The following is a 20,500-nucleotide window of genomic DNA, read 5'->3' as shown; positions in this document are numbered from 1 at the left end:
TCTTCCACTCAACCATCCTTTTATCCATTGTAGCAACCTACCCTTAATACCATTCTGCTCCAATTTGTACAGTAGTCTTCCATGTGCAACAGTGTCAAAAGCTTTCCTGAAATCCAAGTATATGATATCAAAATTATTTTTTGCTTCCAGTTCCTTTGTAACCACATCACAATAACCAATCAGATTTGTCAGACAAGACTTTCCCTTAACAAACCCATGCTGTGTCTGAATTATTGCTGCAGTCTTGTCTAGATGATCTTGCAATGCATCTTTAACCAGTGACCCCATTTTACCATTTTACCCATTTTATTATTTTACCCGGAATTGAAGTTAAACTAACTGGTCTGTAATTACTCGTGTCGCCCTTCGATCCCCCTTTGTGAATTGGGGGTACATTTGCACAACTGGAGGAGATGGGGGAGAGAGGAAAGATCAATATATATATATATATACACCGTGAATGTCAGGCAGTGACTACTATCATATCACTACAGTAGTCCCCCCCCCATCCGTGGGAGATACATTCCAAAATCCCCCAGTGGATGCCTGAAACCATAGATAGTAACGAATCCTATATACACTATGTTTTTTCCTATACATGCATACCCATGATAAGTTTAATTTATAAATTAGGCACAGTAAGGGATTAACTACAATAACGAATAATAAAATAGAACAGTTATAACAATATGCTGTAATAAAAGTTATGTGAATGTGGTCTCTCTCTTTTGGAAGAACATCATAATCGGAAGTTGTTTTTGTTGTTATTTGGTTTTTGGAGCATTAGCAACTAATGCCATATTGCTCTGGGGATATGCGGAGACCACTCTCTGTCTTCTCCATCTCAACCACCCCTTTATCCATAGCAGCAATTTGCCTCCAATGCCACACTGCTCCAATTTGTGCAGCAGTCTTCCATGTGCAACAGTATCAAAAGCCTTTCTAAGATCCAAGTATATAATATCAAAGTTATTCCCTGCATCCAGTTCTTTTGTGACTGCATCATAGTATCCAATCAAATTGGTCGGGCAAGACTTCCCCTTAACAAAACCATGCTGTGTCCGAGCTATAACTGAAGTCTTGTCTAGATGATCCTGCAGTGCTTCTTTAACCAGTGCCTCCATTAATTTTCCGGGAACAGAAGTTAAACTAACAGGTCTATAATTACTTGTGTCGCCCTTTGATCCTCCTTTGTGAATTGGGGTCACATTTGCACATCTCCAGTCCATGGGTACTTCCCCTGAGTCCAAGGAAGCTCTCATAATTATGGCTAAGGGTTTGCTTACTTCCTTTGCTGCCTCCTTTAATATAACTGGATAGATCCCATCCACCCCAGGTGCCTTTCTTGTGTTTATCTTCAACAATTTCTCCTCCACTTTACTCTCAGTTATTACAAGATTCTCTAGCTTACTGCCAGAGTTGAATACACCTCTGGCATTCCCCTCGTTGAATAACTCCTCATGTGTGAATGTCGATGCAAAATATTCATTTAGTTTGTTAGCTACCTGAGCAGGATCATCAACAGTTGACCCATTGATATATTTATTTTTTTACTTGCTGAGACTACACACATTATGGGGTATAAATTCAAGTTTAGGAGGGACGGTTGCAGGATAGACATGTAGAAATTTGTCTTCAGCCAGCAGGTGGTTGATTGCTGGAACAGGCTTTTTTTTTTTTTTTTTTTTTTTGCTGATCCTATATAACAGGGGTGGCCAACGAGTCGATTGCAGTTTTAATTTTGGTCGATCACGACGAATTTTAAATATACAGTCATCCCTTGATTTGCGCCGTCAGGTATATTACCAAAATTTTATATTGTGCAGCAGGTTTCACTACTATTTTATTTATTTATTATTATTTTTTTTTTACGAAGCTTCAAAAATAGGAATGAAGAGCTGATTTTGAAATTTTATTTTTGTTTGTTTTTTTTTGCATGATTGAAGATTTCATTGAAGGAGAAACACATTTCACCGTAATAACCTAAAATAACACAGAATTCCAGCTGTCGGTTTTATTGCAAATGCAATAAGATTGAGTTTACTACCTGTTTATAATTAGATTGCACTAACAGAAAAGCCCAATAAACCGGAAAATGCAAATTGTTTTTATTGTTTTATGGTAGTGACTTTAAAGAAATATCACAAAGGCATTCAAAACTGATTCTTATAAGAATATAACCAAACAGAGCAATAAACAATGGTTTATTGCTGTGTTTGTCCAGTTATTTTGAAAACAATTTCCTCATTCGGGAATCCTCTTCATCAATTATCCTACATTAGCTGTTCAGACAGAATATTTTTCCGGTTCACCAACTTAAAGTGTTTTAATCAGTAAGCGTTGCTTTTGCTGATTTAATAACTGGACAGTACTTATATGTTAATTTAATACCTTTTGATTTAAAATGAATACTACTAAAAAGAGTAAAACGTATCATTTTCATCAAGAGTGGGAACTAGAATACTTTTCTGTAATGATGAAAGAAAAATGTTGCTATTTGATTTGCAATGCTTCTGTGGCTATACTCAAAAATGAAATTTAGAAAGGCACTAAACGCACTCCATGGTAAATACCAATCGGATTTTCCGCCAAATAGTGACCTCAGAAAAAATAAATTAGAACTTAAATCCAGATTATTCGTGCAACAAAATTTCTTCATGCCACCTAATTTACAATCTAAAGCAGTAACTGAAGCATCATTTAAATTGAGTGATCTTGCAAAAAAATGCAAATCATTTTCTGATGGTCAATTCATCAAAGACACATTTTTAGAAATAACAGATTCTCTTTTTCAAGATTTTAAGAACAGAAATTAAATTAAAAGCGCTCTTCAAGATCCACAATTATCTCGAAATACTGTGATGCGACACATAGAAAAAATGTGAGCGAACAATTGTGTGCTCTTATTGCTAATTGCATGTCCTTTTCTTTACAACTGGATAAACCTACAGATGTCAGTGATACAGCTCAGTTGCTCGTTTTTATTCTTATGGTTTTCGATGATTCTGCCACTAGAGAAGAACTGCTGGATATTGTTTCGTTAAAAGAAAGAACTAGAGGTCTTGATATCTTTAACTCATTCAAGCATTTTATTGAAAAAATTAAATTACCACTATTTAAGCTCGTATCAGTAACAGATGGAGTTAAAGCAATGACGGGGCATCTTAATGGATTCATCGCATTGTGCCAAAAGGATCATGAATTCCCAGATTTTTTTGAGTTACCACTGTATCATCCACCGACAAGCGTTAGCCAACAAAAGATTAAATGCTAAAAGTGTTATGGACATTGCTTTCAAAATCGTGAATTCCATCAGAGGACAATCTCTTCAAAGGAGACTTTTCAAAATGCAACTTGATGAAAAAGAACCAGATCTGATATTACACACAGATGTGAGGTGGCTGAGTTGAAGTAAGTTTCTACAGAGATTTCAAAATTTGCAGAATGAAATTAAAAAATCTGTCAATCAAAGGGGAGATGATTATTAGCAGCTACAAGATACGGAGTGGTTGTGTGATCTGGCTTTTTCGGCAGATTTTACCAGTAAATTAAGTGATCTGAATTTGGAATTACAAGGAAAAAATAAAAATGTGGGTGACATGATTAGTAGTATTTCTGCATATAAATATCAATTTTTGGCATGGGCTAAGGATCTCAAAGAAAAAAAAAATTCGACCATTTTACAAATAGGCAAGGTCATTTGCAAAAATATCCTGTTTTTGAATTTAATAGTGAGAAATGTGTTTCTGACATTGAGAATGTTGTGGATGATTTTGAAACCAGATTCAGTGATTTTAAAACAATTGAAGACATTGTTCAATACATTCCTTATCCATTTAATGTCAACTTAGATACGAAACAAATTGCAGAAAAAGTCTCTGCGATTTTTCACATGGAGAAAATATTACTTGAAAATGATATTATTACATTGCGAAACGACATCTTCCTAAAAGCCAGATCATAAGAAAAATAGTTTTGGAAATATGTTTGCCGAGAAAAGTACCCAAATGTAAAAAAAATGCAGTGAACTTTTAAATTCCTGTTTTGATTCCACATATCTATGTGAATCGGCCTTTTCGTATTTGAAACAAACAAAGACAAAGAATCACTATGCTCTTACGGAGTTGCATACAGAAGATTCTTTACGGTTGGCTTTATCACAGTATATCCCCGATTTTGAAAGCTTGGCAGATGAGATGAAGACACAAACTTCGCATAAATTAAAATTTTAAATACGCATGAATTTAAAATAACAATTCTGAATTGTATTGAATTTTAAAATTTATAAACACATTTTTCAATGTGTTCATTAATTTTTTTAACCACGTGCAATGAAATTTTTGAGATGGTAGATCACGGCACATTTTGAAGGAAAAAAGTAGGTCCCATCACAAATTAAGTTGGCTATCCCTTCTATATAAGTTTACATTCTTGCATCATTTTCCATTACTACTATAACAGTACCAAAGAAATTTTTGATCAAAGCAATACTTGACTGTAGCTGTTTTAGCATTCTTTTCAAAGCAGATAACAATTGAAAAGTGAAGGAACCTAACTCAGACTGAATTCTATTATATCTGCACTTCTATTGGACCACTGAGCAGCACAGAAAGCAAGGTGTTGAGATTAAGACTTACTGAGGGGTCCTCATGGAACAAGCAAATATATGTTAGAGTAACTAAGGGTCAGAACAGGTGCACATATACTTACAAGTGCCCTAACTCTAGGAGCATAGTAAATAAATTTTATGAATTTGAAGTACCTGTTACGTCATAAAATGTGGACACAGCAGGGACACCAGTGACATGGTATCACTCAGACATAAGGGATCGGGATTTGAATATGGATAGTACAATGTGAACATGTATATATGTATATATGTGTACCCCGTCCATCGTGGCTCCCACACTAATGTCCATCCCCACCTAGTGTTACTGTGATGAAATACAGAAACTCTGTAAAACAGACCTGGCGTATGGTCAATGAACATATAACGAATGTTCTGTAGTATGTGTTCTAAGTGTCAGGCCTCTTTGCCACCAGGGAGCAGTCATCATCTGGACAACTGCAGTGCCTGTCCTCGGCATGTAGAGTCAGGCCTGTTTCCTGTCTTTTTATTGTATCCACTAAAGGTAGTGCAAAACCAGTGGATACATTGACCCCGTACTCAGGTTTCCCAGTTCTGAATACCATACTGTCTATGCTGTCTGTGCACAAAGCACAAAATGAATGAGTCCAAAGACATATTCAACGTTGATGAAACGTCTATTTTTTAAATGTTTGCCAAAAAAGACACTGACTTTTAAATGTGACAAATATTTAGGTGGTAAAATAGTAAGGAGAGAATTACACTCTTGGTTGCAAATATGGCTAGTAATGAAACCTGAAGCTTTTGGTAATAGGCAAAAGTAAATAACCCCGATGTTTTGAAGGAGTAAAGTAGTTTTAGAGTTGGACTACAACTACTACAAAAAACCTTAAATGACAAGCGAAATTTCTGAGCAGTGGATTTCGAATTTCGATAGAAAAATGATAAAAGAAAACAGAAACGTGTTGATTGTCGACAACTGCCCTGCCCAACTTCACTCGATAATTCCAAAACTTACAAGGGTGAAGCTTGTTTTTTTGTTCCTTCTGAATAATTCATCTTAACTGCAGCCAATGGACCAAGGCATTATCAAGAATTTGAAAATGCACTACCAAAGGCACATACTGAAAAAAATTATACTAACAATAGAAACCAACCAATCTATAGATTTGTGGATGCACACATCAGAGTTGGCGAAAGTGTGGAGTCAACATGTGATGGAAACAACGATTAAGAATTGTTTCGCAAAAGCAGGTTTTGCTAAAATGCTAATTAACAGAGATGAGTGGGATTAACTAGTGGAAAACATTGAGCAACCTTAGGAAGAGTTCCAAGAGAGGTTTGATCAGTGGAGAAATTGTTCTTGACGAATTTTTAGGAGTTGATAATGATGTCATAGAAGCTGAATATCCGAGTGACGTCAACATTTTGGAGTGTATTTAAAGAATTAGCGACAATATCAACGATGAGTTGGATGAAAATGAGGAAAATATTAAACCTTCCAAACAAATGTTGGCAGCATTTGAAACTTTGCATTGAGGCCTGCATAAGAAGCAAATGTAACAGAAAATATATCTGAGTATTTATAATTTAAACAAAGGCAAACATTTTTATGAACGGTGTACAGTAGAATCCAGTGTACAACAAAAAATAACCAAACATTTTATGACACAATTCCTAAATGTGTACTAATAAATTGTGGGCATTATGCAAGTAGTCATTTCTTAATATGTATGTATTGATAAATTGTTTTGAAAATTACTATATTTCTGAATTTACAGTATTTTTCATTGTTGAAAAGGTCATTTTTCTTTATAATGAAATTTCTGTATAACGAATTTTTTTCAAGGAAACAATTCATTTCATTATATAGAGGTCCGATTGTATATTATTGCAATCTCCCAGTCCTTGAAAACTAGATACTGATGAAGGGCTCATAACAGGATGAACCTCATCAACATCCATGTTTCGTTGTTTAGAAATTGTTCTACCATGACCTGCTTATGTGCAAGCATTTGTTTGGGTGCTCCCTCCCTGACAGCATCAGCAAACAATCTTGTTGCAACAGATTGATTTTTGATGAATTGGTCGAAAAGCTTCACCTTGATTTGGAGCTCGAAGGACTTCACCATAAGCCTTTCATTATCAATTATAAGCTCCAGTAAATGCTGTACAGAAAGGACAGACAACACAGAATGGGTTATGCTCTTAATTAAGGAACATTAAATCTAAGACAGTGCTTCCAGTAAACACAGGTGGCCAGAGCAATGTTCAGTGACATAAGTACTGGGAAAACAAAAATGATAGTAGGGGAGTGCTATAGGCCCAATGCCTAGGATGAGTACAATGGAGAACTATACAGAGAAATAGAGTGGGTCAGTATATCAGAATGTCTTTTAATGGGGATTTTTAACTTTACACATGTCACTCACATACTAACAAGACTTTTGCGGATTTGCTGGATGACAGTTTTCTACAGCAAAATGTTAGAGATGCAATAAGCGGAATTAGTAGTCTTGATCTAATTATCAGTAGTGATTCCTCATGCATTAAAGATCAGCAAGTAAAACATTCACTAGGTGATCACAGTGTATGGATGTGGACTTTACTTAAAACATAACTACTGGGTGACTGCAGTGGTCTCAAACAGTTTTTAAATTCTGTACAGTGGGACCAAATGATGATGTTACTAGCAGCAACTTCTAAACGAGAAGCATTCAAGGAAGTAATTGGGAACAACCTACTACTTGCAGTTCTGCTGGAATGAGTGCAGAGGAGGGCAACAAGATGGTGAGGAGAATAAAAGGGTGCTCTTAACAAGAAAGGCTTCAGTTCTGTAAACTGCAGCATTTGGAGACTAGTCACCTATGAGGTTATCCAAATGAGGCATTTAAGGCTTTGATTGAGCAGGCTCAATGCTGATGGTATTCTTCCTCCTGTGCACACTGAAGGGCATAAATTCAAATCAAGGAAGACAGATGTGCAAAAGTCTTATCTAACCAACTATCTGTTAGCCTTCAGCCAGTAGGTAGTTGATTTTTCAGCAAACTTCCATCTGTTGTTGTTGTGGTGGAAGTGGGTAGTTTGAATAAATTCAAGGAAGAACCAGACACACTAGTGGATGGGAATGACATGGGATGTGGGAAGTTGGGGTTTTTTTTTGGCTGTGCTGTATAAGCTTGCATTCTTGAATAATTTCCCACTACTAATAGGCATATGATACCCTCTATCAGGGGTGGCAAACCTTTTTAAGGATGCATGCCAAAATTGGCTAAATCTTTTAAAAAATCTATCCTCGTTTGCCCCTCAGAAGGCGATATTCAAGACATTAAATCCACACTATTTTGTCAGTACATCTGACCACTCCGATTTCAAACAAATCACTGCAGGAATACAACTATTTGATGAATGGTGGCACGTCACTAAATGCCTGGCAGAGAGAACAGTCATGAGCAGATCATGTGCTCCTCGAGCAGATCATTTCCTCGAGTGATGATTTGAAGTTTGAAATTTTTTTGGGACACTGAATTCTGAGTGCCTGAAAAATTTGTATGTGTGCCACTTTGGAAATGCATGCCATAGGTTCGCCACCCCTGCCCTATATCATTAAATTGAGAATGCTAGCAACTTTGAAATACATTGCATTTTGAATAATCAGATATCAAGATTAACAAGAATATACTGTATTTAATATGTTCACTGCTTCCTAAACACAACTATGTGGCTCTAAATTTTAATCCACTTGGAAGAAAAAAAGCCACCTTATTCCATGGTTTTCAATCCCAGGTCAAAAAATGTCATTGAAAAAGCCAGCAGCGAAAGTGTCAAATACTGTTTTCATATTTTAATAGAATTTATCAAGAAAAGCTATTATAGCTACATCTGCCTAAGGTCAATTTCTAAGCCATCTTAACTCCAGCTGGGAATCAACAACTTGGATGAACATTTAACTAACACCAAACTTCTAAGTATTGTCTGTTAACTATGTATTCTTCATGATGGTCTGGCTGTTTTTCAAGGTGAAAAACCAGTGTTTTCTCATCCACCTCTGTTGAAGACCAACTAACTCAGTACAACAAAGAAAAATAACACTTTTCCTCTTGACAAGCACCAAAGCCAGAGAAGTGCCTAAAAGAAGTGACTAACAAAATATTGAAGGACTTGCAAATCTCAGAACCACAAGCTTTCAAATCAAAAATAACAATTCAAAAATAAGTGTAATTCTTGTAAAAGTAAATTATACAGATCAATAGTTTTTCTATATATGTACTGGTTTACCAATATATGCAAAAAAATCTCTTTACCTCTTACTTTCCACTGTTATTTCTAGAAGTGCTTTGCATTTACAAGGGATAAAATTTAAAACATTGCTATACATATTTTTGATATCATCTTCATAAACATTTCTCTCTGTAATGACCTATAAAAATTAAAAAAAACAGTGAGTCTGGCAAAAAAAAAAATTTAATTTTACTTGAAGTTTAACATATAACAAAATTAAAGTTATAATACTGTAATGAAATAATGAGTACAATTAGACAAAGAAGGAAGGTACAAAAATAGAACTGGTCATTCCATTACTCATTCATGAATTCATCAAAAAATTCAGTTCTGATAGTGCTGTAAGAAGTTGAAAAAACTGCTGTGACAGAAGTCAGAACACAAGTGATGATGCTCTGCTCTATGAAAATGCCGATGCCATTCAATTCAAATACACATAGCTTCTTTCACTACACCATCATTCTCATAGAGCTTGCTCCAAACTATTTTTTTAAAAGGAGGATCCCCTTAGACTACCTGAAAATTGTTATCTGAAGGGGCAAAGTTGTGGTTGTAGAAGGGAATGAGGGAGCACTTCCAGCCAAAATTTGTTTGCAACAGCCTGCACTGTCTAACATGAAATGTATGGTTGTGCATTGTCATGCTGTATGATAACGCATTTCAAAAGTCAACTATTTTCCTCAGAGTTATCTTTTGGTCCTCTTTGATTACCAAGCCAACTTTCTTCTTGTTGAATTCACTTGCAGTTGTTCTTGATCAAGCAATGTAGCTGATTAACCACATCCATATTCACATTCTTAAAATGTTTCACACATTTTCTGACATTATTAGCATTCGTGCAGACATCCTCAGCTGCATGACAAAGTTGCCCATAGATATCTGCTGTGCAAAAGAATTTAACAATTATGCACTGAAAAAAATCAGACATCCACTTATTGCATCAATTTTACTGCAATAATATGGGCTGGCATCCATTTTATTAGAATGAATGAATAATGGAGACAAATGTATACATGTGCTTGATCAGCATTCTTAATCTAATGGTGGCACCTTGTCCAGTAGCCCCATCAGCAAAAGATATCTATTTTGCATTAATTGCCAGTGCAATTACTCTCTACTTTCATAAATAGCCTGCTTGTAATTGAAATTGTCCCAATTAAAAAGAAATGCCTGCTTTAAGTTCAAAATAAGTGGAGTGACAGATATTAATACAGACAGGAAATCCATTAAGCAATATTCACTTAAAAAACTGCAGGACACTTCCGCATGATGATGCATTGCCTCCATGAACAGTGAAACACGTGACCTTGGGGGAAAACAGATCTACGTACGTACTTATGAATACTTTTAATAAAATAAAAAAAACAGTGACATGTCTCTCTTTTGGCACCAAGTGGTTTTTTTTCTCCCCCCCCATTAAACTTTGTATGTAACTTAGTTCTGTTCTTGCTAATTTTTCAAATTGAGGAGTTGAGGTGCAAATGTCATCTACATGACCAGTGAAACGCGTGACCTTGGGGGAAAACAGATCTACGTACGTACTTATGAATACTTTTAATAAAATAAAAAAACTGTGACATTTCTCTCTTTTGGCACCAAGTGTTTCCCCCTCCCCCAATTAAACTTTGTATGTAAATTAGTTCTGTTCTTGCTAATTTTTCAAATTGAGGAGCTGAGGTGCAAATGTCATCTACATGACCAGTGCATTACACTTCTTGCATTTTGTGCTGTGACTTGGGTAACACTGGTGGAGAAGGCAAAAAAGCAGAGGGGGCAATGAACATTCCATCATATCCCTATCTGTTTAGTGCACAAGAGAACCAATGCATGTACAGTTAAGGTAGCATGTCCAAATCACATAGGTACTGCTGGAATTTAGAACCATATATGGATGGGCACTGTCCTACTGGAAAATACCATTTGGGATGGAGTACAGAAATGGCAGAAGCATTCTAAGCCATTCTTAGGATGGCTTGAACAGGTCTTACATATAGCCATTACTGAATCCCAAACAGAAATATGATTTATCATAAAGGCAACACAATACCATTCTTGTTGCCCAAGCAAGCTGTCCTGAACTCCAGCAAATGCTGATGATAGGATGGTGTCACACACAGACAGGGCAACAGATGATGAGAATGTAACCCCACTTCTAGCTGCCAATTATGCTCCCTCACACAGACAGGAACAACATTATGTTGGAGATAGTGCAGATTGTGACAGATCTGTTTCCTACAGACAATTAGGGACAGTTTCTTGTCCCTAATCAGTAAATTCAATTCTGACACTCTAATGCCACCAGATCCCTGGCAGACTATATCAATATCTTCCTATATCAAATATTTTCAACATTGTTCAGCTGTGTGCCATACTGAATATCCAGCTTTTAACAACCCAATGATTTCTCTCTTTCAGCAGGACACTGAAATGACATTAACTGTACATATCACCTTAAATGTTAAAGGCACTGAAACTCTTAGACAGTCGTTCACTCACTGTTTCTCTGCTAACAGGTTTACATGTTTTTCCAGCATCTTCAAATTACTACATCAGAACTGTAACAGACATGGCACTGGATATTCTACTGCACTAATCAACTAGACATGCTAATTAATTTCATCCATATACATCACAGTTGTGCATATAAATTTCTGCATAAATCCATCCATTCTTTTTAGGTAGGGCAATCTCAAAGATAAGCAGTGTATAAAGTCGTATGGGAGCAGAATCATAAATTACTGTTTACTAAGGGTAATTATGTGAAATTCAATGTTAGATGAAGTACACAAAAATTATGTGCACATGCATAATTTTAAAATTTCACTTGCTCAAGGATTCATTAGCATGAAAATGGAAGTGATTAAGTTTGGATTTATATACTGTGTGCGTGTGTGTATTACATCTTTTGCACCTGTATAAAAAACAGGTACAGAAGATGTAATATTTCTAAATGTAAATTTTGCACTAAAAATTTACATTTAATAAGTACTGCAATTTATTAGTAATAGGTCTCAAATTGGTATACAATAAGCAAAATTTTAAAAACAAACAACATTTTTAATTAAAAAAGAAAATTAAGTGTCACATATAACACCATGTTTGTTTCAATCATAAGAGCCACCACTAAGAGGTTAATGAAGACAACACTTGGTGGTTGTGGTCAGATAACCTCAATTTCTACAGTCAGCTGTCATCTTTTAAGGGCACAAAAGGCAATGCTGCACACATTACAGATAGTAAGCATAGGAGATCTGAGGATTTACTTAGCAAATACAGGGCAATGTTGAGAAAAAGCTGCAAGTTAGAATTCATTTAAATATAAAAGTGTCTGCAGTTCTGCTCATACATGATAGGAGGGAGTACGGAATAAGAGACTTGTCAATCAATTTGACCCTAGAGTGACTGTGCAAAGCATGGGCAAGATTTTTTTTTATCAGTGCAGCCAGTGCTTATTAAGAGGAATATTTGCTGCCAGAATTGAGGAAAGTGTTAGGTGGACTGAAAAATTGCCAAGTTGGGGAAGGAATAAAAGATTACCTAGCTGCAGACGGAAGTGAAAATGATTCTTTCATGGCTTCTATTGGGAAATGCAGCAGCCTGGGAAGCATGGTATCAAGGGTTACAAGGAACTGCTGATGGTCTTCATGGTAAAAACAAATATATGGACTGTGTTATGGTTACTAAGAGCAAAAACAGGTGCATATATACTTGTATGTAGGCTAATGCTTGGAATATAATAAGCAAATTTGATGAATTTGAAGTACTGATTTGAAGTCATCAATTTTTGTCCACATTTGAAGTCATCAAATGTGGACAATGTGGGGATATCAGAGCCATGATGTCCCTCAAAATAGAATGCAGAATTTAAATATAATGAGTAAGATGTGTACACAAAGGAGAGAAGTGGGTAAGAGTTCTATTCTTGATTAAAGGGCACACAGAATTTAAGCCAGTGCACCCAGATGGTGTGGGTAGCCATTAAAATATGGATTCAGTTTGGTGTGACATGAGCACTGGAAATATAAAAATGATGTGATGAGTATAATGAACAACTAGACTTGTTCGTTACAGTTATAAGACAAATGGAGTGGGCCAGTAAATCAGAATGTCTTGATATAATGGAAGAATTTAACTTGCCAGATATTAACTGGAACATGTCACTCACATAGTAACAAGTACTTTTCTGGATTTATTGAGTGACCTTTTCTACACCAACATGTTAGTGAGGCAACAAGAGGAAAGCAGTACTCTTGATCTGATTATCACCAGTAACTGTTCAAGAATTAGAAATCTCCAGATAAAGGAAACACTAGGTGGCAGTAATCACAGCTTACTGATGTGATATCTACTTAAAGAAATTACAACTGTCAAAGCTAAAGGGTTTGCTTTTGTAAAGGTGACTCCGATGGTCACAGATTTTTTATTCAGTAGAATCAACTAATGATGTTATCAATGATAAATTCTAAATGGGAAGAATTCAGGAAAACTACTAATCCTTTCATACTAATTTAAGAGATACTGTTGAAGGCTTAAATGAACATAAGGTGAACTGATGAGACTAGTGGTGCAGAAGTAAAATACGTGGGGATACAGAAACCTCCACTGAGAATAAACTTGTCTGCAAATGAGTCAAGAAGGCAATAAGTCAAGCTAAGACAGATTATAATAGGTCTCTGGCAAAACAGCAAAAAAAAAAAAAAAAAAAAAAAAAAAAAAAAAAAGAGAGAGAGAGAGAGAGTAGCAAAGACCTCTTTTACTTATGTTAACAATAGAAGTAAAGGAATGAATCATATAAGACCATTAGATGTGAATAATATAACTGCTGACCCTGTTTGGGCTGCTGACAAACTGATCAGATATTAATATCTACATTCACATGTGAAGAATTTTCCAGAGATGGGGTTACCAAAGTATATCAAATTCTAACAGAAAGCTAATGATTTTGTGAGGAAAATGAGAGGAAGGTGGAAGGAAAATTGTCAAAGGCAAAGGTAAACAAGACACTTGGGAGTGAGAGATCTATCCAATTATATTAAGAACGACATTCAAAAGAGATAAGCAAACTTTAGACATAATTACGAGTGAATCCTTGAAGTCGTCAGGGAGGAGCCCAATGGATTGCAGACATGCAAATGTCTGCTCAATTCACAAAGGAGTATCATAACATAACAGACTTGTAAGCTTGACTACATGTTCCAACAAAAATAATAGTCAGTGGTTAAAGAAGTAATGGTGGACCATCTAAAAAGGCATGCAGTTATTCAGCAATCACATTTGAATGATTTGTAGAATTTCTTAAGATACCGATTTAGATTGACTCAAGTTAATAGCGTAGCTTAATTTTACGGTACTCACCTTTTTTATAATCTGCAGATGATGCTTAGGATAGGATGGATACTAATTTGAGTTTAAAAATTGGGATTAGTATGGATAAATTTAATTTTGAAACAAAGTTAAAATATGCCCAAGGAAATAGAAGTGCACATCTTCGTCCTTAGTTGTCATTGAATTTAAGGTTGAAAGTGATTGAAACTATATCTGTAAACCCAGGAGACCAACAGCCATAATGAATTGGCTTTCATTGTTAACATCTTCAGTTGGCGATAGTGAGAAGAAAGTGAAATGCACGTATTTAAAGGACTATGTTCCTGTGATGCTCTTTGATACATGTGGGAATCTCAGGTGCATGAGATTCCAAACCGGAGAGAGGTTATAGGGTAATTTGGCATTTATTATGTTAAAATTAGAATGGTGGCGAAACCATTCTATGATGAGGGCTTCGTACTGAAAAATTTTAAAACTAGATTTCAATTTAATAATGGGGATGGCTGAATCAACTAAAGGGCTGTGATTGTGGGATTGTAAATGTAATGTGAGTTCTGTGTTTGATTGTCCTGTTCTAAAGCTATTGTAATGATAATACGCTCGTGTATTTGATGTTGTTGTGGAGCTGTATTTAGAGGTGGTGCTACCAATGTAGCATACATTGAAGTTTTGTTGGCATTTGATTAAATAAACAATATTATTCATATCACACAGATTTGATATTTATCTTTATATGAATTAAACATTGATCCCAGTTTATTATATGCTGAAAATGTGAGAATGATGTCAGTACCAGCAAATACTTGACGGAATTGTCCGGCAAGATTACTATGGTAAGGAAGAACAATACGTACGTTACTGCATGTAATGTGTTTAGATGGTTTTTTGATATTATTCTGAATGGTGGAAATAGTTTGTTGAATTAACTGAAAAGGGTATTGGATATGAATTTTTCTGTAAGGTACTGAAGTTCGTTGGATAAGTCATCTTGTATGGAACTGTATTTGATAGCGTTATAAATTTGGTTATAGAGGACGACTTTTTTTTATACTAAGTGGATGGTGTGACTCAAAATATAAGTATTTTCCAGTGTGGGTGAGTTTCCTGAAAATTCTAGTTCAGAGTTTGGTGTCCATTATGTATATGGTAAGGTTGAGGAAATTAATTTGTCCGTTTTCTTCTATTTCAAGAGTATATTTTAATCTGTCGTGTATTGAATTAAATTTAATGAAAAGGTTATCAATTATGGTTTTGTTCCCTATTATAGGGATGCCATCTGCATATCGTGCATATATAATTCGACAATATAATCCCAAAATTTGCCGTATATTCCCTACAAAACCTGTAAAAAATACCCATACATTATTCACCAAACCTGTATTAACATTGTATGGAAAGAATTATGCAAAAGATACAATAAAAAACATCAACTACTATCCTAAATACACCATTTAAGATTTAGTCTTAAAAGAGACATGACAACCGAGACCTGGATAGAATTTACTACATATAATGATATACGTATTAAAGCCGCTGTTAATGACGTTGAACAGAGACACATTAAAAAATGGAATATCCTTACACAGAAAACTCACTCTCTTTCAAAAATTTCTACTCTAAACATTTCTTCACTACCTCTCACAACCACTAAACTTGCTGGCCTTGAATACGGATTTAATTTCGCTACAAAAGACAACCATTATCCTTCTAAAGAATATATCATAGAACTTCAGCCCAAACTGGAAAACCACCCTGATAAATGGCAAATAATACACCAAGCCAACTCCATTCTTAATTCAAAATTTCAACCCCAATCTAATATAAATAAACAACAGTTAACAGACATACAGAAAATACGACATAATCCTCCTCGGTAGTAGTGGCATGTGATGCAAGAAAGCAAATATATGAGCTTATGCAGCATCAGCCAAAAAAAAAAAAAAATCACACCATTCCCTCCAAATGCCTGTCCAGTTCCTCCTTAAATTTATTCAACCTACCAACTTCCACAATGACAGATGGAAGTTTGTTCCAGCAATTAACCACCTGCTGGCTAAAGGCAAATTTCCGCACATCTATTATATCTGTCTTTTCTTAATTTGAATTGATGCCCCCTTAGGTTCGTAATCTGAACAAGTGGAAGGATCCCATCAGAATTCAATGTGCTCAACCCTGAGCATGCTGAATTCTGATTTACAGATATAGTTTCAAATCACTTTCAACCTTAAATTCTATGACAACTAAGGACAAAGATGTGCACTTCTATTTCCTTGGGCATATTTTAACTCTGTTTCAAAATTAAATTTATCCATACTAATCCCAATTTTTAAACTCAAATTAGTATCTATCCTATTCTAAGCATCATCGGCAGATTATAAAAAAGGTGAGTACAGTAAAATTAAGCTACGCTATTAACTTAGGTCAGCAATCACAGCATTGATTTGTTAAGGAGTGATCTTGTCTGACCAAATACTATGACACAGTAACGAAGGAACTGGATATAAAATAATAATTTTGATATCATATAGTCAGACAAGTTTTTGATACTGTAGTAGTAGTGGCGGCATGTGATGCAAGAGAGCATGTGTATGAGCTTATCCAGCACCATCCAAAAAAAAAAAAAAAAAAAATCACACCATTCCCTCCAAATGTCTGTCCAGTTCCTCCTTAAATTTATTCAACCTATCACCTTCCAACAACGACAGATAGAAGTTTGTTCCAGCAATTAACCACCCGCTGGCCAAAGTCAAATTTCCGCACATCTATTCTACATCTGTCTTTTCTTAATTTGAATTTATGCTGGTTGTTGTTTGTTTGTTATATGGTTTTCAGGAGCATTAGCAACTAAGGCCATATTGCTCCAGGAATATGCGGTGGTCATTCCCTGACCTTTCCGCATTCTATTTGGTGGTGACAGGCTTGAACCCCGGTCTAATCAAGAAGCGTGTGCTATGCACTGCCGCTCCTTCCAACCTGGCTATGGAGGCACCCTTGAATTTATGCCCCCTTAGGTTCATAATCTGAACAAGTGGAAGGATCCCATCAGAATTCAGCGTGCTGAACCCATTCAAGCCTTATACACCTCAATCAGATCACCATGCAGGTGTCTAGTCTCCAGATGCTGCAATTTGCAGAACTTAAGCATCTCTTGGTAAGAGGATCCCTTCATTCCCCTCACCAATCTTGTTTCCCTTCTCTGTACACGCTCAAGTAAATCTACATCCTTCCTAAAATGAGGCCTCCAGACCTGTACGCAGTACTCAAGGCATGGCCTGACCATTGCCTTATACAGACGGATAATCACCTCCTTTTGCCTGCTAGCAAAATTCCTATATATCATTGACAAAACCCCATGACCTGCCCTGGCAGCCTGTCTGCCATGCACAGAAAACTTCATATCTGCCTGCACAATTACTCCCAGGTCTTTTTCATTTTCTACCACCTTAAGTGTAGTACCACACAGTTGGTACATTTCTCTGGGGTTACTTCTACCCATATGCAGTACTTTGCATTTGTCAAGGTTAAACTTCAATTGCCACTTCTTAGCCCATCTGCCCAAATTATCTAGATCCTGTTGCACTAGCACACTGCCATTACTGTCATTAACAACCCTGCCAACCTTTGTATCATCTGCAAACTTCGACATTAAGCCTGATATACCTTCATCAATATCATTGATAAATATACAAAACAACAGTGGACCTAACACCGAACCCTATGGGACTCCACTAATAACATTAGTCCACGAAGAGCAGCACCCATTGATTACCACCCTCTGTCTTCTCCCACTTAACCATCCTTTTATCCATTGTAGCAACTTACCCTTAATACCATTCTGCTCCAATCTGTACAATAGTCATTAACGCGCAACAGTGTCAAAAGCTTTCCTGAAATCCAAATAGATGATATCAAAATTATTTTTTGCATCCAGTTCCTTTGTAACCACATCATAATATCCTATCAAATTTGTGAGACCCATGCTGTGTCAGACCTGTGCTTACCAAACCCATCCTGTGTCTGAATTATTGCTGCAGTCTTGTCTAGATGATCCTGCAATGCATCTTTAACCAGTGACTCCATTATTTTACCCGGAACAGAAGTTAAACTAACTGGTCTGTAATTACTTGTGTCACCCTTCGATCCCCCTTTGTGAATTGGGGATACATCTGCACATCTCCAGTCCATGGGAATCTCCCCTGAGTCCAAAGATGCTCTCATAGTTATGGCCAAGGGTTTGCTTAGTTGCTTTGCCACCTCCTTTAATATAACTGGATAGATCCCATCCACCCCAGGTGCTCTTCTTATGTTTAACTTCAACAATTTCTCCTCCACTTTGCTCTCAGTTATTACAAAATCATTAAGTATCCTGCTACAATTTGATAACCTTCTGCCATTTCCAAACCTTAATAACTCCTCGTGTGTGTGAATGTAGATGCAAAATACTCATTCAGTTTGTTTGCCATCTGGGCAGGACCATCAACAGTCGATCCATCGATATCAAGTGGACCAATCAGATTCATCCCCTTCCTTTTAAAGTTTATATAAGTAAAAAAATCCTTGCTGTTTTTCTTAGCATCTTTTGCCAAGGATTTCTCGTAATCTGCCTTTGCCTGCCTAACCTCCTCCTTTGTGACCTGATTACAGACTAGCTTATATCTGCCATAAGCTTCTGAGTCACTTGATAATTTATATGTATCCTATGCATTTTTCTTCTCCATTACGAGTTTCATTAGTTCATTTGATAACCATTTAGGCCTAAAATTTGAACAGTATTTCTTAATAGTTATGAAACTTTTAGTAGCTTCCACAATTAATTCCTTGAATGCTTCCCACTTAGAATTTACTGTTGGTAACATCGTCAGTTTATCCCAATGTACAGAATTTAAAAACTTTCTGAGACCACTGTACTCACCTTTACGGATGCAAAAACCCTTTCCTTTACCCCTGACGGTAATTATATCTTTTAAATCCCACATCAATACACTGTGATCACTGCCACCTAGTGGTTTCTTTATCTGCAAATTCTTAATACATGAATGATCACTGCTGATAACCAGATCAAGAGTATTACTCTCTCTGGTTGCCTCTCGAACATGCTGCTGCAGAAAACAATCATCCAATAAATCCACAAAAGTCTGACGAGTGTGTGAGTGACCAACCCACAAGTTCCAGTCAATACCTGGGAAGTTAAAATCCCCCATTATAAGACATTCTGATTTACTGGCCCATTCTATTTCTCTGTATAATTGTTCATTATACTCATTCGAGTCATTAGGCATATAACACAGTCCTACTCTTATTTTTGCTTTCACAGTGCTTATGTCACACCAAACTGACTCAACAGTGCACTGTTCATCTATATCAACTGGGTGCACTTCTTTTGATTTTATGTTTTTCTTAATTAACAGCATAACACCTCCTCCCTTTGTATCCTGTCTATCCTTTCTGTACACATTGTACTCCCCAAATTCCAGTTCTGCATTCCTTATATCTGTGTGACACCACGTCTCTGCTATCCCAACAATATCTGCCTTATATGTAGAACAATATCTGTTCCACATAAAAGACTATAAACTAAAGCAGTGTGGCATTAGGGTAAAATTGTTTGTTTGTTGTTTGTTATTTAGGAGCATTAGTAACTAGGGCCATATTGCTCCGGGATATGCGGTGGTCACTCCCTGACCTTTCCGCATCCTCCGTATTTGGTGGTGACGGGCTCGAACCCCGGTCTAATCAAGAAGCGTGTGCTACACACTGCTGCTCCTTCCCACCTGGCTACGGAGGCGCCTAGGGTAAAATTATTGCTATGGATACAGAGATAGTTGAGTGGAAAGACAGTAGTTATCAATGGGCACTGCTTTTCTTAGTGTAATGTTTAAGTGGAAATCCTCAGGGTTTGATGTGAGGCCCACTGCTGTTTTCAATATTTATTAATATTGAAAAAAGCTATCAGGTTTAATTTTTAAGTGTGCAGGTGACAAAAAGGATAGCAGTGTGGTTAATGACAGTAATTAGGGTATGTCACTGCAACAAGATCTAGAAAAACTAGGCAGATGGGCTGAGAAATGGCAATTGAAGTTTAACAAATGCAAGGTATACCACACATGGGTAGCAGTAATCCCAAAAAGTAATGTACCAAATGTGTGCTACATTAATTTAGGATTATCAAATTAGTGTATCTCAGGGTAACAGAAAATGAAAAGGCCTGGGGTAACTGTGAAGTCAGACAAGAACTTCTCTGAAAAGTACACACAGGTTGTTAGGCCAGCTCATGAAGTTTTGCCAATGACATACAGGAATTTTGTC

At 36.3% G+C, this 20,500-nt stretch overlaps 1 protein-coding gene across 2 annotated transcripts in view; it reads right to left on the bottom strand.

The window, feature by feature from the left end:
- Positions 1-20,500, bottom strand: part of Cog2 (conserved oligomeric Golgi complex subunit 2) — a 462,981-nt gene that overhangs the window by 233,302 nt on the left and 209,179 nt on the right. For both annotated transcript variants that reach the window (XM_090375498.1, XM_090375496.1), the window contains exon 8: positions 8,893-9,008. In XM_090375498.1, the coding sequence (XP_090231624.1) occupies positions 8,893-9,008 (116 nt within the window). The remainder of the gene's footprint in view (positions 1-8,892; positions 9,009-20,500) is intronic.

The sequence above is a fragment of the Mastigoproctus giganteus genome, chromosome 6 (assembly GCF_048544385.1).
Source record: "Mastigoproctus giganteus isolate SK-2022 chromosome 6, ASM4854438v1, whole genome shotgun sequence".
NCBI lineage: Eukaryota > Metazoa > Arthropoda > Arachnida > Uropygi > Thelyphonidae > Mastigoproctus > Mastigoproctus giganteus.
This window is presented reverse-complemented; position numbering and strand designations above follow the sequence as displayed.